The 18,444-nt window shown below is 63.2% G+C and overlaps 6 protein-coding genes across 6 annotated transcripts; 3 read left to right on the top strand and 3 right to left on the bottom strand.

Annotated features, from left to right (window-relative positions):
- The first annotated feature begins 48 nt into the window (after nt 1–48).
- ZNF511 (zinc finger protein 511) lies at nt 49–18,114 on the top strand. Its single transcript, XM_032695733.1, has 8 exons — nt 49–222; nt 308–381; nt 1,357–1,558; nt 1,647–1,771; nt 2,586–2,771; nt 3,266–3,865; nt 5,002–5,311; nt 17,771–18,114. Exons 1-6 carry the CDS (start codon nt 49–51, stop codon nt 3,333–3,335), a joined length of 831 nt encoding a protein of 276 aa, XP_032551624.1. The 3' UTR covers nt 3,336–3,865; nt 5,002–5,311; nt 17,771–18,114.
- On the top strand, nt 5,152–6,533 carry LOC116790615. Its single transcript, XM_032695732.1, has 3 exons — nt 5,152–5,526; nt 5,615–5,673; nt 6,036–6,533. The coding sequence occupies exons 1-3, from the start codon at nt 5,152–5,154 to the stop codon at nt 6,280–6,282; spliced, it is 681 nt and encodes a 226-aa protein (XP_032551623.1). The 3' UTR covers nt 6,283–6,533.
- On the bottom strand, nt 6,694–8,854 carry ECHS1 (enoyl-CoA hydratase, short chain 1). Its single transcript, XM_032694348.1, has 8 exons — nt 8,746–8,854; nt 8,057–8,254; nt 7,844–7,971; nt 7,665–7,764; nt 7,463–7,567; nt 7,266–7,385; nt 7,111–7,178; nt 6,694–7,006 (listed from the first exon to the last, which is right to left on the bottom strand). Exons 1-8 carry the CDS (start codon nt 8,852–8,854, stop codon nt 6,941–6,943), a joined length of 894 nt encoding a protein of 297 aa, XP_032550239.1. The 3' UTR covers nt 6,694–6,940.
- Nucleotides 9,221–10,582, top strand: SPRN (shadow of prion protein). The gene is made up of 2 exons (XM_032695731.1): nt 9,221–9,251; nt 10,165–10,582. The coding sequence occupies exon 2, from the start codon at nt 10,172–10,174 to the stop codon at nt 10,580–10,582; it is 411 nt and encodes a 136-aa protein (XP_032551622.1). The 5' UTR covers nt 9,221–9,251; nt 10,165–10,171.
- Nucleotides 10,856–14,616, bottom strand: MTG1 (mitochondrial ribosome associated GTPase 1). The gene is made up of 11 exons (XM_032694347.1): nt 14,487–14,616; nt 14,331–14,395; nt 13,439–13,543; nt 13,265–13,345; nt 13,034–13,090; nt 12,289–12,379; nt 12,143–12,204; nt 11,869–11,965; nt 11,613–11,694; nt 11,400–11,512; nt 10,856–11,313 (listed from the first exon to the last, which is right to left on the bottom strand). Exons 1-11 carry the CDS (start codon nt 14,590–14,592, stop codon nt 11,216–11,218), a joined length of 957 nt encoding a protein of 318 aa, XP_032550238.1. The 5' UTR covers nt 14,593–14,616; the 3' UTR covers nt 10,856–11,215.
- PAOX (polyamine oxidase) lies at nt 15,001–17,633 on the bottom strand. Its single transcript, XM_032694346.1, has 7 exons — nt 17,489–17,633; nt 16,688–17,180; nt 16,410–16,609; nt 15,916–16,171; nt 15,677–15,789; nt 15,442–15,599; nt 15,001–15,191 (listed from the first exon to the last, which is right to left on the bottom strand). The coding sequence occupies exons 1-7, from the start codon at nt 17,631–17,633 to the stop codon at nt 15,045–15,047; spliced, it is 1,512 nt and encodes a 503-aa protein (XP_032550237.1). The 3' UTR covers nt 15,001–15,044.
- Nucleotides 18,115–18,444: the final 330 nt, after the last annotated feature.

Genomic DNA, 18,444 nt, shown 5'->3' with positions numbered 1-18,444 from the left:
CCGCGCCGCACCCCCCGCGCACGCGCAGTGCCCGCCCCGCCGCCCACCATGGCGGCGCTGCCGCTGCCGCCGGGGCTGCGCCTGCGGCTCCGTGAGGGGATCCCGCAGGACCCCGCCCGGGAGCTCCTCCGGGAGCCCCCTCAGCGCCCCGCTCAGCCCCTGCCGCCCTTCACCTTCACCCCCCGCCGCCTCCGCCTCGGCCCGCAGCACCCGCTGCTGGAGGTGAGGCTCCCCCCGCAGCAGGGGGCTCGGCGCGGTGTTTTACAGCCCTGCCCGCCCGCCCACGGCCCTCTCTGCTCCTCTCTAGGACGGGGACGTGCACAGGCACCTCTACCTGCAGGGCGTCCTCACCAGCCTCGAGGAGGTGGCCGAGAGACCCAAGTAAGTGAGGCGGGGGCTCGTCAGCGCGGCTGCGGGCGAGCCCTGAGCCGCGGGGTCAAGGAATGGTTCGAGTGGGAAGGGACCTTAAAGCTCATCTAGTTTCACCCCCTGCCGTGGGCAGGGACACCTTCCACTGTCCCAGGTTGTTCCGAGCCCCGTCCAGCCTGGCCTTGAACTGATCTTGAACATCCTCAAGCTCTCTGGGCAACTGCAGCCGGGACAGCTCCAACTAGGAAGGCTAAGCCCGGGAGAGAATCTTTGCCTTGCTCCTGTATGTAAAATCGAGGAAGTATTTTGAGTGTTGTGTGAGGTTTTCCAGTGGATACCTGTTAAAAAAGCATTGGCACAACATTATCACCCATAACTGCGACTTTAGGGTCAAACAGCACTTATTTATCACATTACTGCCTTGTTTATTATTCATCAAAGCGCCACTTGACAGGATGATAATAGAGATGATCCCGAAGCCATAACTGCAAATAAGAGTAATCAAATGAAAGTAATCAGCCATTGGAATGGACTGCCCGGGAAGAGGGTGGAGTCACCATCCCTGGAGGTGTTTAAGGACAGACTGGATGTGGCATCAGTGCCATGGGCTGGGAACCACAGCGGGTTTGGATCAAGGGTTGGATTTGATGATCTCGGAGGTCTTTTCCAACCCGGTTGATTCTGTGATTCTGTGATAATTGCAAATAAGTTTCCAATGGCACATAAGTTTCTAACTGCCAGCACCATCACGATCTTGGTTCCATCGCGCCTGGCATTTAATTTATTACTCATAAAAGATGCCACTAGTGTTCGTCTGGTGGAAGGTGTCCCTGCCCATGGCAGGGGGGTTGGACTGCATGGTCTCTATGGTCCCTTCCAACCCAGACCATCCTGGCACTCTGTGATAAGGTCACCTAGAGGGCTGTGTTCAGCTGGCACTGAGGCTCTAACTCAGCTCAAGGCGTGGCTGTCCCGATTTCCCTGCAGGGTGTCCGAGTTCAGCTGCCACATCTCCGGGTGCTGCCAGGTGTTTGACACGCTGGAGGGCTACGAGCACCACTACAACACCCTGCACAGGAATGTCTGCTCCTTCTGCAAGCGCTCCTTTCCCTCAGGGAACCTCCTGGATATCCACATCTTGGAGTGGCACGACTCGCTCTTCCAGATCATGGCCGAGAAGCAGAACATGGTGAGTTGCTGTGCCCAGCCCTGGGCTCGGGGCTGGAGTGCACTTGTCTCTTCCAGTTAGGTCTTTTTTCCCCCTCCTTGCCTTTCAGTACAAGTGTTTGGTGGAAGGCTGCCCGGAGAAGTTCAAGAGCAGCAAGGACAGGAAGGATCACTTGGTGACTGTGCACCTTTACCCTGCTGACTTTCGGTTTGATAGACCCAAGAAAGTGAAAAGGTAACTGCAGAACTTTCCTCCTCTCCTGTGAGGAAAGGCTGGGAGAGTTGGGAATTGTTCAGCCTGGAGAAGAGAAGCTTTGGGGTGACCTGATTGTAGCTTTCCAGGGCCTGAAGGGAGCCTGCAAGAAACATGGAGAGGGACTATTTCCAAGAGCCTGGAGTGCCAGGACAAGGGGGAATGGCTTCAAAATGAAAGAGAGGAGGTTTAGATGGGATTTCGGGAAGGAATTGTTCCCTGTGAGAGTGGGGAGGCCCTGGCACAGGTTGCCCAGAGAAGCTGTGGCTGCCCCTGGATCCCTGGAAGTGTCCAAGGCCAGGTTGGATGGGGCTTGGAGCAACCTGGGCTAGTGGAAGGTGTCCCTGCTCATGGCAGGGGGTGGAACTGGATGAGCTCCAAGGTCCCTTCTCTACCCAAACCATTCTGTGATTCTAAGTGAAATGTGTCCTGCTCCCAGTACTTGAGGGAGCAGCAGGTTGAGGATGGGAGAGCTTGGCCAGCCAGGGATGAAAAGGTAACGGTCACCTGTGGCATCAGTAGGTCAGCTAAAGGACAGTCCTCAGGGAATTGAGGCTGTGGAATGAGTTAGGCTTTTTGGAGTGAAGAGAAGGACCTGGGCAGAGAGCTGTGTGCGTGCTGTGTATTCATTAAGTAGTGGATACTGAATAGAAACTCACACAAGCCTCTCTCTCTGGAGCCGAATCCCTGTGCCTCCGTGCACTAACTCATCCCAGCTGGACTTGTTTCCTCATGAAGTATCCTTGGCTCTGGGCTTACATGATGTAAGCCAGGATGTAAAACTGTGTCCCTGCAGTGTCCCCAAGCACACGAGCTGTCCCGCGGAGCAGGGCCCCAGCGTGCCCATGGAGGTGAGCGTGGAGACGGCCGAGCAATTCCAGCTGGACCCCATGGAAACAGGGCCTGGTGAGGACATGGAGATCCCTCAGCCTGCAGCCAGCCCTGGCCCCTCGCTGCCAGAGAAACGGCTCTACAAATCCAGGTCTGTGCTTTGGCCTCCACGGGCCAGAGAGTCTTACCAGCCCTTGGCAGGGCTCAGAGTGTTCCTGTGCTGAAGATAAAAGAGGCAGGAATTCCATGTGTGTTTTCAAAGGCATTTTTAAAAGGGGAAAGTGTGGAAGGGCAGAACAGGCCACTGCAGTGTTGGCAAGGTCCTGTTAGTCTGCCCACACAGGATCTCTTCTTGGGATATTGCAGGATGGTGCTTCTGTTTTCCTGCTCCTCGCAATCAACCACTGCAACTGCCCAGTTACTACCTTTGGTAACACTTACACATGGTTGGAAAAAGGGGAGAGGCCTCCAGAACAGGAATATGTGGAATACACGGGAAAGCCAACCAGGATTTCACTAATTTTTTTATTACTTTGTTGATTTAGATGTTCTGCTCTTTCCACTCTGGGAGTTTAAAATGCCGCACAGAGCATCGCCATGAGGAATAGGCTGTTAATGTGGATTAAAGTCTGTCTCCCTTTCCAGGATCCCATCCACAATTTGCTTTGGACAAGGTGCCACCCGAGGATTTAAAGGACCAAGGAAGAAAGTCTGAAGGTCAGTGCAGCAGATTTGTGCAGGATGAGCAGATGTGGGGCCGGTGCCACCCAGGCCGTGGCCTAGCAGGGATATTTCCAGTTCCCACTCCACACTGGGAATAAGCCACTCAAACCAATTAAAGCTCCACCAGCATTTGAACATGGGTTCGTGATGTCAGACGGAATTGGGTCAACCTGACTGAGTCAAGAATCCTCAAGATTTTAGAAAGGGGAACCCAAAATGTGTGGTGAGGTGTTAAGGAAACTGTCCTGCAGCTGAGACTGCACAGGATTGGGTGTTTAATTTTTTTGCCTTCTGGAGGAAAAAAACAGATTCAAGAAATTCCAAGACAAAATCTGCTGACTGCATGGAAGCTGTGAAAAAAGAAAACAGGGCAAAAAAGGTGTTGGTCCTTAATTCTGACCTTCTCCATCTCACTGAAGTCTCCTCTGCACCCTGGCTCTCGCTGTGGAACCCACATGAAAGGTCTGTCTGGCCCAGGAGAAGCATTTCCATGGGGAGTTAAAATAAAGTGACTTCAGCCAGGTGAATAAATAAAAGGAATTTTTATAAAATTGCTTCATAGAGAGTTTAAATGGCATTTTGAAGGCAGAGATGTGCAAAATGGACCTCCCTCCTTTTGCTCCGAATACCCCCAAAATCAGGTTGGAAGTTTTCCCTCTTGCCTCTCTCTTCCTTTGTAATCTTGTCCTCCTGGGAAAAATTGAAAACACAGAGCCAGGCTCAGAGTGCTGCCACTGGTCTCGGGGTCCTGGTGAACCCTGACACTCAACATTTATCCATAAAGGGAAAAAAAGAGGTTGCTGGAACGATGTTTATCCAAGAAGCTTAGGATCTATAATTGCATTTTTTCCCTTCCCCCTCTGTATGAGGAATAGACGATAAAAGGGGCTTTGGAAAATCCTTGCAAATGGGAGCAGGGAATGATGTTTACGGAGATGCAGGAGATTTCCCAGTGAGTTTTAAAAAGCTTCTCTCTGTTTAAAACTCAGCCAGCTTGTCCAGCCTTAATCCCTGCTCCTGGAGTGCCGTCTCCAGCAGGCAAACCCCCCAGCCAGGATCCCATATCTGCCCAGGGACATCTTTCAGCAGGGACCAAAAATCACTTTCCCACACCGGGAGCCCCTAATGAGGGTTTTTTTCCCCCACTGGGATATCTGGGAATGGGACTCAGGCCCCACGTCACTGGAGATGCCTGCAGGCTTTGGCACGTGATGGTGCAAAGGTCAGGCAGGAGCAGCCCAACCCTCCCTTACGGGTTCAGGTCCACAAGTTTTGACCTGGGCATTCCTTTTTTCCCTGAGTCCAGGCCCCTGAGTGCCTGCCCTTGCTAATGGAAAACAAACTGAACTTGCAATTACAGCCTCAGGGCTCGTGACTGGTCTCTTCTGGGACACCTGCTTTTCCCAGAGTCCATGGGCAATGAAGTCTGTCCCAGCTGGAAAAAATCCTTCTCTCAAGCCAAAACTTGAATTTCCCTTTCTTTTTGTTTTAAACACACACACAGAGCTGATCCACGCACGGAAACGGGGTGTCACCCATCACAGCTGGGGAGAAGCTTTGGACTCGCTCACGCTTCCAATTTCTGAGGAAAAAAAGATGTGTTGGGAAACATTCTGGGGATGAAAGCCCCCAAATCACCTGTTTCACTCCTGTTGCAGGAGAGCTGAAGGCGCTGGTGTGGTGGAGGTGGATGCCAGGATGGAGAAGCAAAGGGAAGGGTCACAGCTGAGCCAGGGACACGCAGGAACCGGGCAGCTGTGCCAGCAGAGAGGTCAGAGAGGGTCTCCCACAGCAGCTCCCCCCAGAGCATGAGGGAGCAGCTCCAGGCCAGAGGCCACCACCTTTCTGGGACACCTGGGAGTCTCCCTGAGCAGCAGGAACTGGCACCACCCGGGGACACGAGGGACGGGCAGGCACGAGGCCGGGCAAAGTGCACAGCCAGGTGTGGTGAGAGGCAGCCATGGAGGGGTAAGTCCTGCCAGCCCCAGCGGGCACAGGGGGTGGGCACACTGGGTGCTGGGGGTCAGGGGGGAGTGGGGACACAGGAACTGGGTGCAGGGTGTGGGGCAGCACCGGCCACACGGCTCTTGCCACTGTGTCCCCTCTGCTTCAGCCCAAGGCTCTGCAGCATCACAGCCCTGCTGGGCACTGCCCTCCTCCTGCTGGCACCCAGCAGCACCCAGGTGAGCCACCCCTCTGCTTCACCCTCCTGCTGTCCCCTCTGATGAGCAGGCCCACCATAAGCGGTGCCACCCCCCTCTCTCCCTGCAGGCTCTGAGCAGCTCTGGGTGGAAGGGCCTGCCCACGGACCGGGATTTGGACAAGGAAATGTAAGAGGTGGACGTGCTCCCCACACCTTCAGGCTTGTAAAAGCCAGCAGAGCAACACCCCAAAATGGAAAGCATTTCAGGGGGGAATAAATTCCCCTTGGGCTTTGTGCCCCCTCAAAATTAAGAGGCTCCCAGCTCCACCTTCTCCCCCATATTGCCCAAACTCCCCAAGCATCTAGCCCCAGCTGGTTTCCCTATTCCTTTGGCTAAATTAGCCCATTTGCTCCCCAAGATACTAATTTCTGCTTCCTGGGGTGGGGGGGAATCCTGCCAGGGCCCCTGCCCTCTGATAGGGTGGAATTCCCCTGGGGCAGGGTGGTATTTAGCAACCTTTCCTCGCTGATTTTGCTCCCCTCTTCCAGCATCCCGGGTGTGGATGTGCTGGAGGAGCGTGAGCTCTCCGAAGAGGTGAAACCAGGTAGAAAGGCTGTGTCTAGAAGGGCCTGGCACCCCCCACAAGTCCAGGTAGAGCCAGAGGAGGATCGAGACCACCTCCACCACCCCCAGGATGATGCCAGGAAGGTGGATGTCCGTGAGCCACCCCGGATGCTGACCCTGCAGGTGCAGAATGGCCCAGAGGAGGACCGAGACCATCTCTACCACAGCTGAGTGCAGATGTGCCCAGGCTGTGAAATGAGGGGTGGGAGCCACCCCTGGGGCTCCCTGGGGGGACTCATCCTTCCCTACCCACCCTTGAGGCCCCCCCAATAAACCCACTCCCCTCTCCAATGTCCTGGTGGGCTCCTCGTTGCTGCCAGAAACCTGCTGCTAAGTACAGGGCCCTAAACCTGAGGGATCCCCCTCCTTGGGATTGCCCCAAGACTCTGAGCAGGGTGAGGATGATGCCCTGAGACGGGTGACTCAGTGCCACAGGCTGTCCCCTTCCCGGGGGACACACGGATCTCCACGAGTCTGCTCTTGCCCAGCCCAGCGTCGGAGAGCAGTGTGACAGAGTGGGGGGTCTCAGTGAACCCAGACCTTTCCCAGCTGAGGCAGGACCTCAGAGAAGGACGCCCCATGTCCCGGCAGCACCTAGAAAATGTTTTAATAGCAAAGGCAGAGGTGGTCCCCACTGCTGGTTGTCACCCCAAGCATTGCTCGCCGATGGGTCCCAGTCCCGTCCATGGGGTAAGGCAGAGGGGCAGCAGGTGGCTGTGGGGACCTGCACCACTCCAGGGATCTGCACATGCCTGGGGAACCTGCACATCCCTGGGGATCTGCACGTCCTGGGGACCTGCACATCCCTGGGGACTGCAGCTCCTCGGGCTCAGCTGTCGGTGAATTTTGCCTTGCGCTTCTCCACAAAGGCCGTCATCCCCTCTTTGCGGTCATCCTGGGAGGAGCAGAGAGGTGAGGTTTGGGGGGCTGTGGCAGCCCTACTATCCCCCACCATGGGGCCGATCCCCACCCTCCCACAGGGCAGATCCCTCTACTCACAGTGGCAAAGGTGGCGTAAAAGAGACGCTTCTCTGTCCTGTTCCCCTCTGTCAGTGTCGTCTCAAAGGCTGAGAGCAAGGGAGAAGTTGGGGAGACCCCTCTGCCTGGCCCCACAACCCCCCCAAGGGGTTCCCAATTGGCCCGCCAGTCCCTACCAGCATTGACCGACTCCTTGGCCAGGGCAGCCACCAGCTTGGAGTTGCTGGCGATCTTCTCAGCGCAGGCGATGGCCGCGTCCAGCAGCTTCTCCACGGGGAACACCTTGCTGACCAGACCTAGGATGGGCAGTGGGAAGTGGGGGGATGGCTCCCTGCTGGCCCCCTGCAGTGCCAGGGCTGGCCCACGCCCCTACCTGCCTCCTTGGCCTCCGCTGCCGAAATCCGGTCCCCGGTGAGCACCATCTCCATGGCCAGCGACTTCCCCACCGCCCTGGTGAGCCTCTGCGTCCCGCCGGCACCTGGACGCATGTAGGGAAGGGGAAGGTCCAGAGAGGGATAGCTGGGTGTCCCCACTCCAGCCGGGATGGAACCCCCTGGCCGGTGCCCGGCGCTCACCTGGGATGGTTCCCAGCAGGATTTCGGGTTGCCCAAACTGCGCCTTCTCCCCGGCGTAGATGATGTCGCACATCATGGCCAGCTCGCACCCGCCACCCAGCTGGGACAGGGGAGGCACAGGGGGGTCAGGGGTGGCACTGGGGGGTCAGGGGGTACAGGGAGAGGTGGGGGGCACTCACGGCGTAGCCATTGACAGCGGCGATGATGGGTTTACGGACGATGGAGACCTTGTCCCACCCGCCCAGGAAGGCGCCGTTGTAGCACTCCTGGAAGGTTTTATTCTGCATCTCCTTGATGTCCGCGCCGGCTGCAAAGGGAAGTGGGCTGGGACACCAACTCCTCCCCCAACCTTCCCCAAAATTGTGGGGTGAGGAGAGGCGTCTTCGCCCTACCTGCAAAGGCTTTCTGGCTGCCGGTGAGGACGATGGCTCCCACCTGCGGGTCGCTCTCCATGGCCTCGAGTGCCTGCCGCAGCTCGGCCATCAGCCCCTCGCAGAGCGCGTTCAGCGCCTGCGGCCGGTTCAGCTGGATCAGCCCCACGTTCTTCTGCGCCCCCGTCTTCTGCACCAACAGGTACTGGAACGTGGACCCTGCCGCCACCCGGGCACCGGCCCGTGAGCCCACCGGCTGCCGGGCACGGGGTGAGACCCCTGACAACCCCTGGCCAGGTCCGGCCGCCGCCCCGCGCTATATTAAGGCGACCTTCACGCCAGCGGTCACCGGCAGCCGGCGGGGACGTGTCCGCGGGTCTCGGCTCGGGGGAGCTGCCGGTGTCACCCTGCCCTGGGTAGGTGCAGCCCCGGGACCACCCTGTGCCGGGACGGCGAGCCACCGGTACCGGGGCACGGTGCAGGCACCCTGGGACCTGCTGCACAGCCCAGGGACCGCGTGCCCGGTGCTGGGACCGTACGCGGAGCAGGGATCCCGTCCTGGTGCGCAGCCCAGGGACCACGTGCAAGTTGCTGGACACACGCCCGGTGCTGGGACCGTGTCCGGTGCAGGGACCCGGTGCTCACCACCCCCCTCCGCCAAGCCCACCCCCCGCCAGCCTCCGGTGCCCTCCCCGTGCCCCGGTGCTCACCGGCGCTGCAGCCCCGCGTGCCGGCGGGGTTGCGGAGCGGCGGCGGGGGCCGCGCCCGGGGCAGCGCGGCGGCGGCGGGGCGGAGGAGGGCTCGCAGCGCGGCGGCCATGGCGGAGCGCGGCGGAGAAGCCCCGCCCACCGCCCTGGCCCCGCCCCTCCCGCCGTCGCCTATTGGCAGAGGTGGCCCCGCCCCGCCGTTCGCCATCCCCATTGGCCGCGGCGGCGCCGCGGGGCGGGGCCGGGACCCCCGGTACCGCTGAGGGGGCGCCGGTCCCGCCCCCAGCCCGGTGCGGGGGGTCCCGCCGAGAGCGCCACCGAGCCGGGGGGGCCGGGCCACGGGATTAGCGGGGCTTAGAGCCCGCGGGGGAGCGCAGGGGGGGATTCCCCCGCCGCCCCCCGCGCGTGGGGTGGGGGGTGTGCGGGGGGGGCTCGGCGGGAGCGCGGCGGCGGCGGGAGCGCGGCCGGGGAGGAGCGGAGCGGAGCGAGCCGGCGGTGCCCCGGGCCCGGTGAGTACCCCGGGTGGGGAGGGCAGAGGGGGTGAGTGTGCCCCGCGGACGGGTGTGCGCGGGTGTGCGGGAGCATCTTCCACAGAACTGTGCTGGAATGTGAAAGCATCATCCACAGGGATGCGCGGGAATGTGCGGGAGCATCATCCACAGGGATGTGCGGGAATGTGCGGGAGCATCATCCACAGGGATGTGCGGGAATGTGCGGGAGCATCATCCACAGGGATGCGCGGGAATGTGCGGGAGCATCATCCACAGGGATGTGCGGGAATGTGCGGGAGCATCATCCACAGGGATGTGCGGGAATGTGCGGGAGCATCATCCACAGGGATGTGCGGGAATGTGCGGGAGCGTCATCCACATGGGTGTGCGGGAATGTGCGGGAGCGTCATCCACATGGGTGTGCGAGAATGTAGAGGAACATCATCCACGCGGGTGTGCGGTACTGTGCAGGAATATAATCCACGCGGGTGTGCGCAAGCATCGTCCACAGGGGTGTGCGGGAATGTAGAGGAACATCATCCACACGGCTGTGCGGGAGCATCATCCACAGGGGCATGCGGGAATGTGTGGGAGCATCATGCACAGGGGTGTGCAGGAATGTACAGGAGCATCATGCACAGGGGTGTGCGGGAATGTGCGTGTGCGGGCACGTGGGGGAGCCCCATCCGCACGGGTCGGGGGGAGCATCACCCACACGGGCGTGCGGGAGCGCGCGTGGCTGCGTGTGCAGGAGCATGTGCAGGAGCATCACCCACCCGGGCGGGGGGGAGCGCGTTTATGCAACCCGTGCGCTGCCGCGTGTGCGGTGACACGGGCGTGCGCGGCCCCGGCACCCGCGGGAGCGAGACGCGGCCGGGCGCGGCTGAGCGACGGGGCTCTGCCTCCATCCCTCCCTCCGTCCCTGCGGCAGGTGCGGGATGCGGCGGAGCGCGGCGGCGTGCTGGGCGCTGGTGCTGTTGGCCGCCGCCTTCTGCGACACGGCGGCGGGCAAGGGCGGGCGCGGCGGCGCCCGGGGGGCGGCCCGCGGAGCGGCGCGGGGGGCGGCCCGCGCCCGGCCCAGGGCGGCCGTGCCCCGGTACGGCTCTGCCGGGGCCGCCCTGCGCGTGGCCGGGGCGGCGGCGGCGGGGGCGGCGGCCGGCGTGGCGGCGGGGGCGGCCCTGCGCCGGGCGCGGCTCTCCGGGGAGCTGCAGGCGGGGGAAGGCGTCGAGTACCGCGACGGCAACTGGACGGCGGCCGCCAGCGCCTGGACCTCCACCGCGCCCGCAGGGACCGCGCCGGGCCGGGCGCTGCCCTGGCTCTGCCCGCTGGCCGCGCTCCTCCGCCGCTGATGGATCCCGCGGGACCCGACCGTGCCCGGAGCACCCAGGACACCGCGAGGACTGGGCGCCCCACCGGGGGCTGAGCCCCGCGCCCTGGGATAGCAGCAGCTCTTGGGGCTGTGCCCACCCACTGCCAGCGGGGCAGGACCCCCGCGGGAGCCCCTCCACCACCTCCCCCCATGCCGTGCCAAACCCCGCCGGCTCGGGCACCCCTTCGCACCGCGCCTCTGTCCCTGGCCTCGCGAGGACGAGGAGGCGACAATAAAGCTGGACAAAAACAAGTGTGGATGGATGCGGGACGAGGGGCTCTGGCGGGACCTTGGGATGGCCACCGCCCGGCCCCCTGCCCACACAGGCTTTATTTCAGGATGGAGGTCCCTGAGCGGACCAAGGCTACAGCAATGAAATGGCTCCCCAGGGATGGGCACAGCTCCCCATGGAGTGACACCACAGGGCAGCCTCAGTGGCCACCGTGGGCATCCTGTCCCTCCAGTGCTTTGCCTGGAACCAGGAGCTGCCCCAGCAGAGCCACTTCAATCACACACCAGAGCTCCCTGCTGAGGTTTCCCCAGCCCCTTGGGGCACTGGGGTGTCCCCGGCCCGCACGGCTGCAGGTAGTGCCTCTCCCCCATGGGACAGGTCTCAGTCCAGTGTCACCCTGCCCAGGCGTCCCGCTCGGAAGTCCCGCAGGAACTCGTAGGCAGCGGCCGTGTAGTTGAGCATCCTCACGTTGACATTCCCTGGAGATGGCAGTGGGTGCAGAAGGAGGGTCAGCAGGGACCCCCAGACTCCCAGCCCTGTGCCCCAGAGCCCTCCAGGCACTCACCTGTGCCCGTCAGCACCGTCACCTTCTGCGTGCGGCCCTGGGCGAGGGCCACGCACTTCAGCACGGGCTCGATGTGGTCGCAGGGCTCGCCCAGCCCGTAGCGCTGCACGTACCTGCCAGAGGGACAGCTCATGCCACACTCCCCACAGCATTCCTGGGGAGGGGGGCTCCACAGCCCTCCCAGGACCCCTCCCCAGCTCCCCTGCAGCTCACCCGAACTGCTGCTGCTTGTTCAGGGTGTACAGCAGGTAGTCAGCCATCATGTCCTCCCCCACCATGTGGTCATGGATGGCTCCTGGAAAAGAGGGTCAAGCCCCTGTTCCCCCAAGCCCTTGCTGAGCCCTGACCAAACCTCCCACCATCCCTGTGGCACCCAGGGGCCCTGAGCAGACTCCCACCCTGGCCTTGGGCACCAGGCCCGAGGCCACGTCTGGGGACTCCCCCCAGCCAGCCACGGCCTCCACCTCACCACACAGTGCCAGCTTCATGCCCGTCTCCACATCCCCCAGCTTCGGGGGCAGCACACCAGGGGTGTCCACCAGGTACATCAGGGGCTTCTCACAGACCTGGGGAAAGCAAGGCTGGTAATTAGCACCATGGACTCCCACATGGCTAACGAGCTTGCGTTAAGGTCCTGCTGGAAAGGGGACCTGAGCAACCCTGAGATCAGTCTGTGGGTATCAAGGTCTGTCCAGGATGTGGGAGGCAGAGCCCACCCAGCCACTGCACTGCAGGGACGGTACCTGGATCCTGGTCAGCACTGCCTTGGTGATGCCTGGCTCGGCCCCCACCACCGTGGCTTTCCCTGGGGGAAAAAGTGACATGGTTATGAAAGCAAGGGATGCTGTGCCCCACCTCCTCCCCAAGCCCTAGCACCACGGAGAAATACCCTTCTTGAGGTGCAGCCTCCGCAAGGAGTTGATGAGCGAGGATTTGCCCACGTTGGGCACGCCGATCACCAGGATGTTGAAGTCGGAGCTCTGGAAGCCAGGGAAACATGAGCAAGGAGCGCTGGTTATCAGCCATCCACCCCAGCAGTGAGGGGCAGCAGCCACAGCCAACCTCCCCGGGGTTTGCTGGCAGTTCTGGCATGTGCAGGAGCTGCCTCGTCCCTTGGCTGGAGAGGGAGGTGACTCTCCCTCTGCTCTGCACGGGGGTGGCCTCACCTTGAGCACTGGGGGCAGTTTTGGGAACCACAGTATGAAAAAGATTTAAAAGAGAGAGTCCAAAGGAGGGATATGGGAATGGGGAAGGGCCTGGAGGGGCCACACAAGGAGGGGCTGAGGGCACTTGGTCTGTTCAGCTGGAGGAGACTGAGGTCAGACCTCATTGGGGTACGGAGCTCCTCTCTGGTGACCAGTGACAGAACCCAAGGGAATGGCTGGAGCTGTGTCAGGGCAGGGTCAGGTTGGATCTCAGGGAAAGGTTCTTCCCCCAGAGGGTGGTTGGGCACTGACCAGGCTCCCCAGGGCAGTGGGCACAGCCCCAAGGCTGCTAGAGCTCAAGGAGCGTTTGGACAATACCCTCAGGGACAGGGTGGGATTGTTAGGGTGTCGTGGGCAGGACCGGGAGTTGTCCTGGATGATCCTTTGGGTCCCCTCCAGCTCAGGATATTCTGTGACTCTGTGTCTCACCTCGGCCCTGTGGTAGCGTGGGCCCTCGGCCACCAGCTGGGCAACCAGGGGGACGATCTGCAGGGAAACAGGGACAGGGGCTGGCACTCTGCAGCAGCCACAGACGCTGTGCCAGGGGGCTGATCAGAGGACTTGGGACAGCTGGAAAAGAGGATCACGCCAGAGCAGCCACCTGGGGCCCTGAAGGCTGGGAGCTCACCAGGGAGCAGGGCTGGGCTGCAGCCCCGTTACCTTCTTGACCCCGACATCGCGCTGGCAGTCGGTGAACACCACCTGCGGGCACCCCTGCTCCTTCAGCCGCTCCAACACCGCCTGCGGGGCACGGGGAGAGCCTCTGCTGTCACCTCCCTGTGCTGCCACCGCTGCCCCCCGCCCAGCCCAGCCCAGCCCCGCCCCGGCACTCACCGGCTGCCGGCGGGGGTCAGCCAGGTCCATCTTGTTCAGCACCAGGACGTGCGGGCGGATGCCCAGAGCCTCCTTCAGCGCGGGGTTACGGCCCGACACCGGGATGTGGCAGCGCTAAGGGCAGCAACTGGAAACAGCCATGGGAGAGGGGGGACACGGGGCTGCGGAGGGAGAAGGCACGCTCTGGAGGGAGCGTGTTTGGAGAGGGACGAGGGGTGCTCTGGAGAGGGAGAAGGGATGCTCTGGAGGGAGAAGGGGTGGCTGAAGGGGGACAAAGGGTGGCCTAGAGGGAGAAGGGATGCTCTGGAGGGAGAAGGGGTGGCCTAGAGGGAGAAGGGGTGACTTGGGAGGGAGAAGGGATGCTCTGGAGGGAGAAGGGGTGCTCTGGAGAGGGAGAAGGGGTGCTCTGGAAAGGGAGAAGGGGTGCTCTGGAAAGGGAGAAGGGGTGGCTGAAGGGGGACAAGGGGTGGCCTAGAGGGAAAAGGGGTGGCCTAGAAGGAGAAGGGGTGACTGGGGAGGGAGAAGGGATGCTCTGGAGAGGGAGAAGGGATGCTCTGGAGAGGGAGAAGGGATGCTCTGGAGAGGGAGAAGGGATGCTCTGGAGAAGGAGAAGGATTGCTCTGGAGGGAGAAGAGGTGGCTGGAGGGGGACAAGGGGTGGCCTAGAAGGAAGAGTGCTCTGGAGCGAGAAGGAGTGCTCTGGAGGAAGAAGGGGTGGTCTGGAGGGAAAAGGGGTGGTTTGGAGAGGGGGAAGGGGTGGCTGGAGAGGGACAAGGGGTGGCCTGGAGAGGGACAAGGGGTGGTCTGGACGGAGAAGAATTGCTCCGGAAGGGGAGAAGGGGGTGAGGGAGACTTTTTTTTTTTTTTTTTTTTAAAGCAGCCGCGGAGGATATCCGAGCGTCGTGCACCTCCACCAGGCAGTCAGCGCGGCGCAGCGCCGCCTGCATCTGCCGCAGCCCTGCAACAACAACAACAACAAAACAGCGCCGGGGTGAGCTCGCCCCTCTGTCTGCGTGTGTGTGTGAGGAGGGCTCGACCCACCACCTCACCTTTCGCCATGTGCCGCGGGAACCAAGAGGCCACATCGCGGCCGCCGAAGTCGAAGCGCTCCCGGAACGCCCCGGCCGCCCTCAGCGGCCCTGCCCACACCCTCATGGCCTCCGGCGCGTCACTTCCGGCGCGACAGCGGAAGGGGCGGGACTTGCAGCCATGGCGGAGCCGCAGCCTCAGGGGGGCCCGGGGGGCTCGGCGGCATCTCCCGGTGGCGCCGGGGGTGCCGGGGCCAGCGGTGGGCACTCTGTGCCCACCGCTGGCCCCGGCACCCCCGGCGCCCCCGGTTCTGCTCCTCAACCCGGTGCGGCCGCCTCCGCCCCTCAGCCCGCCCCGCAGCCCGGCCCGGCGCAGGACCCGCTGGACGACCCGCGCTACACCATCTCCAGCACCAACTGGTATTAAAAACCAGCACCGCAGCCCCTTCGCCAGGAGGAGGATTAGGATTGGAAGAAAAGCCTCCGCGGGCGCTGGCGGCTTCTTAATAAAAAAAAAGGAGACCGAGCGGCACAAAAAGCAGCAGCGAAGCAGCGGGCGCGTTTATTTGGCCGCCCCCCTCAGGGCTGAGGAGGAGGAGGAGGGATGGGAGGCTGGAGGAGGTGGTTGAGCCGCTCGGCCTCCCGCCAGCCCGAGAGCAGCGCGCCGTGGGTGGTGGAGTAGAAGGTGCGGTGCGTGGCCTCGCCGGCGAAGAGGAGCTGCAGGGGCTGCGGGCAGGGGGGAGAGAAGGTGAGCCGAGCCGTGACAACCCGGCCTCGCGCCCCCGGGGGGCATTGCCGCGGAGACACCGGCGAGCGGGTGCTCTCCCTTCCCCAAACTTTAGGGAAGTGGGGTTGCCCCCGCCGCCGTGGAGCTCGGCAGGTGAACACCCCCCCAAAGGGTGGGAGCGGTGCCGCTTCCCTGCGCTGCTGGAGCTGCCCTGTCCCCCCTGCCCTGCTGCACCCCCTGCATCCTCACCCGGGGGTCCTGGGGGTCCTCGGGCAGGGGCTGTGCCAGCACGTCGATGTCGTCCCCGGAGCTGCCGACGGCCACGTAGCTGTAGGAGCCGCGGGTGTAGGGAGCGCTGTGCCAGCGGGACCGGAGCACGCTCCTGGGGGCCGGCAGGCTGGGGTTCCCTGCGGGGAGGGCATTGGGGGTGGGATCTTGAAAACTCCCCGGGGGTTGGGGTGGGCAGGGAGGGCGGGGGAGGCACCTGTGAGCCTGCGCAGGAGGCGGGTCATGGCGGTGAGCACCTCGGCGTCGCTCAGCGTCTCCATGTGCTCCGACTCCTTCCCCGCGATGAAGCCGCAGAGGACGTGCCCGTGCCTGGGCAGAGGACGCAGAGCTCAGAGCTGCTGCTCGCTGGGGCTGTGGTGCCCTCCCTGCCTCACCTCACGGGCCACCAGCCACCCAGAGCAGGCCTGGGAGACGCCCCACATCCCCCTCACGTACTGCTCCGGGGGCTGGAGGACCACGAATCCGATGAGCTTCTTGAACCAGTTGGCCTCCAGGTCGGTGCTGGGCTCCTCCAGGGGCGACTCGTCCTCCCACACCACTTCCAGGAGCTGCTGCTCGGGTTCCCAGAAAGGCTGCTCGAACTCCAGGAAAATCTTGTTGTTGGTGCCAAAGCCCAGGCGGCGAATGGCCTCCACTTTCCACTCGGGAAGGGGAGGCTGGAAGAATTCCTGGTGGCGTTCCTTGAGGAAACCTGCAGGCACAAGATTGAGCAGATCAGGCAGCTCTGAGCCGGGATCCTAAATGGGATCTGAAATAACTCTGCCCTCCCCAAGTCCCTTCCCAGCCTCTCCTCTCCCGCTGGAATTCCTGTCTGAGAGGCTGGGGAGGGGTTTGGGCAATCCCTTCCACCTGCCCATCTCCAACCCTGCCAGCTGGTTGGAGGTGACAGGCAGGGCAAGGAGAAGGGTTGGGTGCCCTCATTTCCTCACCCAGCGGGACAGTGATGATGACGTGGTCGGCGAGAAAGGCGTCCCCATCTTCACACTCCACCCTGACGGGGAAATCCCTGGAATCCTCCCCTTCCTCGCGGAAGGACCCTCGCCACCGGATGGTCCTCACTGGCTTGTTGAGCAGGACGGTGCCCTCGGGCAGAGCCGAGAGGAGGCGCTCGGACAAGCTGCTGTAGCCGCTGCGGGAGGAGGCGCTGCTGGGGACGGGGTGGCCCCCGAAACGCTGCTCCGCGTCCCCTGCGGAGCCCCGCGCTTACCCTGGGAAGGTGCAGTCCAGGCCGGGCAGCGACACGTACTCCCCGAAGGGCTCCAGAGCCACCAGGTCCATGCTGTGGGTCCCGCTGATGCAGCACTCCAGCTTGAGGCAGGCGGCGAGCACGGCCAGCTGGAGCCGCCGGGCCTCCTCCACGCCCCCCGCCATCGTGGGCACCCTCCGGGCGATCTCTGCCCGCAGGTACTGGCCCACGCTGGGCGCCGGCGGCTGCTTGGACCCCTGGAAGGCGCGGGTGGAGGCCAGGAGGGCGTAGAAGAGGTCGCGGGCTTCGCTCACCGCCTTAGAGCTCAGCACCCTCCCCGAGCTGCTGTAGGTGACGGAGGGCAGCGGGGGGTGTCCCCCCGCCTCTGCCTGCTGGTTCTCCTCCAGGGCAGCCTCCGGGCCCAGCAGGCCGTACTGGGAGGCCAGGCAGAACACGGGGTTCCCCGGCGAGGGGCCGTGGATCCAGTGTGCCCCCATCTCCGCCAGCCCCGACGCTGCCGGGAGGGAGGGAGGGAGGGACAGGCGGTCACCCCGAGCCATGCGTGTGGCAGGACCCCCAACCCCACGTGCCCCCCTAAAACAGCGGACCCGCCTCTGCCCCAGCCTGCGCTGTGCCACCCGTGACGGGCTCCCGTTCGATCCCACTCCGGAGGGGCCCCGCGGGGTCGGGGGCCAGGTGCAGCTTCCCCATCCCGGTACAGCCGCCCCAGCCCGGTGCCCCCGCCCCGCCCCAGCCCGGGCCCGCCCCCCGGTGCCGCCCATCCCGTGTTCCCGGTGCCTCCCCGGGCCCCCCCGGCCGTACCGAAGGGGCGGGTGCAGACGCGGCCCCCGGGCCGGGCCGCCGCCTCCAGCAGCCTCAGGGAGCCGTGCCCGCGGAGCCGCCCCGCCGCCCCCAGCCCCGCCAGCCCCGCGCCCACCGCCACCACCCGCCGCCCGCCGCCCTCCATGGCCGCCGGACCCGCCGGCACCGCCCCCGCCGCTGGCACCGCCCGCACCACAACGCACCGCCCCGGGAGCGGCTGGGAGGGAGGGAGGGAGGGAGAGTTGAAAAGAGGAAGGGATGGAGGGAGAGGTGTACGGAGAGAGGCAGGGATGGAGGCATGGATGGATCGATGGAGGGATGGATGGAGGGATTGATGGATGGATACCCGTGGGTCCCGGTGCAGCGATGAACCAGCTGCCTGTGTCCATGGAGGGCGGGAGAAGGCTGCGGTGGGAAAAGGGACCCTTCCTGGGGTGAGGGCAGCCCTGAGACCACCTCCCCACCCTCCTCCTCTCCCCATCCCGCTCCTGTAGCCACCTTATGCCGCTCGTCCCGCTGTCCTGGCCGTACACATCTCAGCAGCTCCGGGCAGAGCTGCCCCCAGTGGTTCCACTCACCTGGGATTTCCAAACCCTCATGGACACAATAAAGCTCTCTATCCCCAAGGCTGGCTGGTGTTGTTTTTGTCAGTGAGCATTCCTGGTGCCTGCCCCCCCTGGCAGTGGTGAGGTACCGGGATGCTCCCAGCTGGGACCCCCAGAGCACCCACTGTGCCACCCAGCCACTGCCAGCTGGGTCACCCCACTACACTCCTGCTGGCCTGGTAGCCCCCTGGAAAATGTTCACATGCAAGGAAGAGCCGGGGGTGTCAGAGCTGCGGTGCAGGCTCCTGAAATCCCCTTTGAGCATTTATTTTGGAGGGATTATCGCCAGCCCCGCTTTTGCAGCAAGCAGCAGGATAGGAATGTGTGACTAGGGCCATGCACTGCCTTGGA

The sequence above is a fragment of the Chiroxiphia lanceolata genome, chromosome 8 (genome assembly GCF_009829145.1).
Source record: "Chiroxiphia lanceolata isolate bChiLan1 chromosome 8, bChiLan1.pri, whole genome shotgun sequence".
NCBI classification, from domain to species: Eukaryota; Metazoa; Chordata; class Aves; order Passeriformes; family Pipridae; genus Chiroxiphia; species Chiroxiphia lanceolata.
This window is presented reverse-complemented; position numbering and strand designations above follow the sequence as displayed.